The sequence below is a fragment of the Brassica oleracea genome, chromosome C9 (genome assembly GCF_000695525.1).
Source record: "Brassica oleracea var. oleracea cultivar TO1000 chromosome C9, BOL, whole genome shotgun sequence".
NCBI lineage: Eukaryota > Viridiplantae > Streptophyta > Magnoliopsida > Brassicales > Brassicaceae > Brassica > Brassica oleracea.
Genome location: NC_027756.1, coordinates 18,939,500 through 18,943,571, shown reverse-complemented (window position 1 = coordinate 18,943,571; position 4,072 = coordinate 18,939,500). Strand labels below are relative to the sequence as shown.

At 35.6% G+C, this 4,072-nt stretch overlaps 1 protein-coding gene across 2 annotated transcripts; it reads left to right on the top strand.

The window, feature by feature from the left end:
- The first annotated feature begins 660 nt into the window (after positions 1-660).
- LOC106317573 (TGACG-sequence-specific DNA-binding protein TGA-2.1) lies at positions 661-2,830 on the top strand. 2 transcript variants are annotated; one of them, XM_013755367.1, is made up of 3 exons: positions 661-1,072; positions 1,909-2,309; positions 2,828-2,830. In XM_013755367.1, the coding sequence occupies exons 1-3, from the start codon at positions 661-663 to the stop codon at positions 2,828-2,830; spliced, it is 816 nt and encodes a 271-aa protein (XP_013610821.1). The 2 variants fall into 2 exon arrangements, with proteins under 2 accessions (XP_013610821.1, XP_013610819.1); XM_013755365.1 differs by lacking the exon at positions 2,828-2,830 and having other exon boundaries at positions 661-1,066; positions 1,909-2,345.
- The last annotated feature ends 1,242 nt before the right edge of the window (positions 2,831-4,072 follow it).

Genomic DNA, 4,072 nt, shown 5'->3' with positions numbered 1-4,072 from the left:
GTCTTGCAGTTGAGATCTCAACACGTGTGCCATCGTGTTGGCGTTTGGGACGGTATTTTTTTTTTGGCTTTGTTGTTCGGGTCGGGTCTTTGGACGTACTTCCCTTGGATGAGGTTTAGGATAGTTTTCTGAACCTGTTTTGGGCTTCGTTGTAATGGTTTTGGGTTTGGTCCAGTTGGATCTTGTTCCCTTATTATAATAATAATAAATGGCAAAAAAAAATACATCAAATTTACTAAAAGTAATGGCAAATTAACTATTTTGGAACGACAAGTTGTATTCTCTTCTAGGCCTACACGTTTTGCATGCATGCATGCGTTGCTCATTTTCTTTTCACCGCAAAGCATGTATTCGTGTCCAATGAACCCTTATTCTTTTGGGGTCCAAGTTCAGTTTCACTTTTTGAGTTGTCAAAAATTTACAGTTATATTTTCTTTTATTCGCATTTTATAATATTTTCCAATTTAATTATCAAGAACAGTTTAATATTATTATATTACACAATCCGTTTTTAGAGATAATGATTAACCAGACTAAGAAAAATGGTAATGGTGCATTATCTTAATTAATATTTAACTATATATAACCCCCACGAAATGGAATCAGAAATACAAACACACCCAAAAAAAGTAACCAATAATATTATTACTTATATTAAAAATGGAGAACAAAGGGAAGAACATCGAACAAGCTCAAGAAAGTTGTTATCAACAGTGGATGAGTTTACAATCCCAACGCGTCCCTGAGCTTAAACAAGCCTTAGCTCAACGGCGCACTCACGAAGGCACCGCCGACGCTGCCGCCGATGATAACAAGCTCCGTGAATTAACACAAAACATCATTGGAGATTTCAAAAATTACGCTGGAAAAAGAGCTGATTTATCTCACCGATGTAGCTCGAACTATTATGCGCCGTCGTGGAACACTCCTTTAGAGAACGCTCTTCTTTGGATGGGTGGTTGTAGACCTTCTTCTTTCTTTAGGCTCGTTTATGCTTTGTGTGGGTCCCAAACCGAGATTCGTGTTACTCAGTTTCTCCGTAACATCGACGGCTACGATTATTCAGGTAAGGGTTTGGACGTTTTCGGTTTTCTCAAAAAAGGTTTAAGAATCACTTAACAAAAAAATACTTTTCTATTCGGTTTAACAAAATTTTGGATTGGTTTGGACAGGTACATCTTACTCGATTTTAAAATTTACAAATGAAAGTAACTGTAGTTTGTTCGTTTGATGTATGAAAGAGAATGATTGATTTGGTATGGATCTGATTTCTCATATTTTCGTTTGTTAGAATCTGATGACCGAGTTCAAAACCAGTATCGGTTAACTTATATATATATATATATAGGTGTATTGAATATGAAATTTGAAATGATTTGATTTTAGTGAGCTTTTAGATGATTTTAAGAGAATATTAGAATTTGGTATGATTTTTGTTAAATAACTCTAGAAATCCCTCTCAAACACCCTAAAAATATTTAAACCATTATAAAATCTCCAACTTAAATTTTGTTCAATAACAGTTGATTTCAGAGTGTTTCTTAAAATGACAAGTTCAACAACACTGGATTTGAAAGTATTTTTTAAAATCCTCATTTGAATAACACTGGATTTGTCATTTTAATACAAATCATTTGAAACTCTTGAATACACCCCCTTAGTTAGGTTTGTTGTTTGGTTTAGTTTGTTCGATATAAACACCCGGTTTAGTTTTTAATAATCTGGTCCAGGTTTATTATAACATAATTCCATCTCGTTTATTAATACGGAAAATATTTGGCTTATTTTTTGTCGTAATCAAAATGATGTAACACATAGATTTATACATATGTTGGTTGTGGTTAAAAATTATGTTTTTGATTAAAGAATTTTAGTTGGTATTTAATCCAATTTGGTCTGGTTCAACAGGTAGTGGCGGCGCATCACTCAGCGATCTAACGGCGGAGCAACTAGCAAAGATCAACGTGTTGCATGTAAAAATCATAGACGAAGAAGAGAAGATGACAAAGAAAGTTTCGAGCCTGCAAGAAGACGCGGCGGATATCCCCATCTCCACCGTGGCTTACGCAGAGGAGCACGTGGGAGAGCCTAACGCAATGGTGGATCAAGCTCTCGACAAGCAGGAAGAAGCTATGGCCACTTTATTGGCCGAGGCCGATAATCTGAGGGTAGATACTTTGACCAAGATCATAGAGATTCTTACGCTAGTGCAAGCGGGGGATTTTTTTATGGCCGGAAAAAAGCTTCATCTTTCAATGCATCAGTGGGGAGCGTTAAGAGATCGGCGCCGTCGTGAATGCATAATTGACGCTGGAAACGATGCCGGAGGAGAGGAGGAGAAGTAGTCGTGTCTATAGTAGAGATGGTATTATATTATAGGTACGTACGTGTCAAATATGAGATCGCATAATAACAAGATTTCATAATCTTGCAATTATAAGGTTTCTTTTTTTTAACACATGCAATTATAAGGTTTTATGACATAGTTTAGGGATATAATCCTTATATGTTAGTTTTATTTTCCCAAAACTTATCTCATCATTGTGCAATGCGTTTGGATTATATTAATAATAGTCTCTCTTAATAATATTTTTTTTTTAGTTTTAGTTTTATATATATATATATATACTTAATGGAATTAGGTAAGGATATTTTTATAAATAAATTATTATCTACTTATTACTTCGTTGCAAACTACAATAGTTTTTTTACAGAATAACATTATAAGCAGATGTTTGCAGTATATAATAACATGCAATTTTCAATAACGTTATAGTTAGATGTTTGCAGTATTTTAAAAACATGCAATTTTCTTTTCTCCTCAGAGTGACAGTACTACGATGCATGTACAACTTTGAGTAATGGCACACTGGGACGACAAATAGTTAGAGAAATTGATATTGGTGTGTTAACCTGGCAGTAATATATATGTTGTCTCTCGACAAGTCAGATAGGATAAGATTCCATTAGCTTTTTATATTCTAAATAGATTTCTTCTTTATTTTTTATGGTGTGTTAGATAATATAGCCAGAAAGAAATTTGTTGGAGTGTCTAATGCGATGTATACGGATAATTAATAAAAACACTCGAGCCCGTGAAACATGTCCCTCTTGACACTTGGTACCGTGACATACACTTTAGTATTTTTTGGTAAAACCTTGAAAATACAAGTTTTTAAATGAGAGATATCATTTTGTTATTCGAAATTGATTTTAGTTTTTAATGAATCTCGTTTTCAACAATACCAAAGTGTGAAGCTCCCATTTTTCGATTCAATCTTGGTTGAAGACGGGTGTGGTACCCTGATCATGGAAGAGTGCCTACTAAGGTCTACTAAACTCACAACAAGCACACATCAGGTTTGGCTCCAGAATTCTGAGAGAAAAGAATCTAGAAAGAAAACTTAGAGAGAGTGATCATCTCACATAATTTTGAGCTTTACCCATTGTCTTACTCACTTGTTTGCGAGCTTATTTGTTTCCACCTCGTATTTTTTCTTAGCTTTAATAAAATTATCTGGGTAAGGTATTGTTCGTTTGTTCATTTGTTCATTCTTTTTTTTTTTTTTTGTCATCAACAATACAGACTCATATTGACTCTGTGAACCAAACCGGGTGATCTGCATCCATGTGAACGACGAAAGACGGCTGTTTTCTAGCACTGCGTGCTAGAATATCCGCCTTTGAATTTTGCGTCCGTGGTACATAGATGATCTCTGATCGGGTGAAACTCTCTTTCAGGGTCTTGATATCTTCCAAATATGTTGCAAAAGCTGGTCATTCTTCTGGTTCCGAAACCATCTTCACCAATTGAGAACAATCTGTTGCAAACGTAATATGAAATTGACGTAAGTTCCTCATGCATTCCATTGTCCATAAAAGTGCTTCCATCTCCGCATGAAGAGGCGAAAGACTAGCCCTTACATCCCTCGCCCCCAGTAATCCATCGAAACCTTCCAAAATACTAAGCCAACCTTGTCCTGAAAACCTAGCACCCTCCTTCCACGAGCCATCCGTAAAACACCATCTTCCTGAGATCGACGGCAATACCGTGTCTATTCTTGGTGTTGGC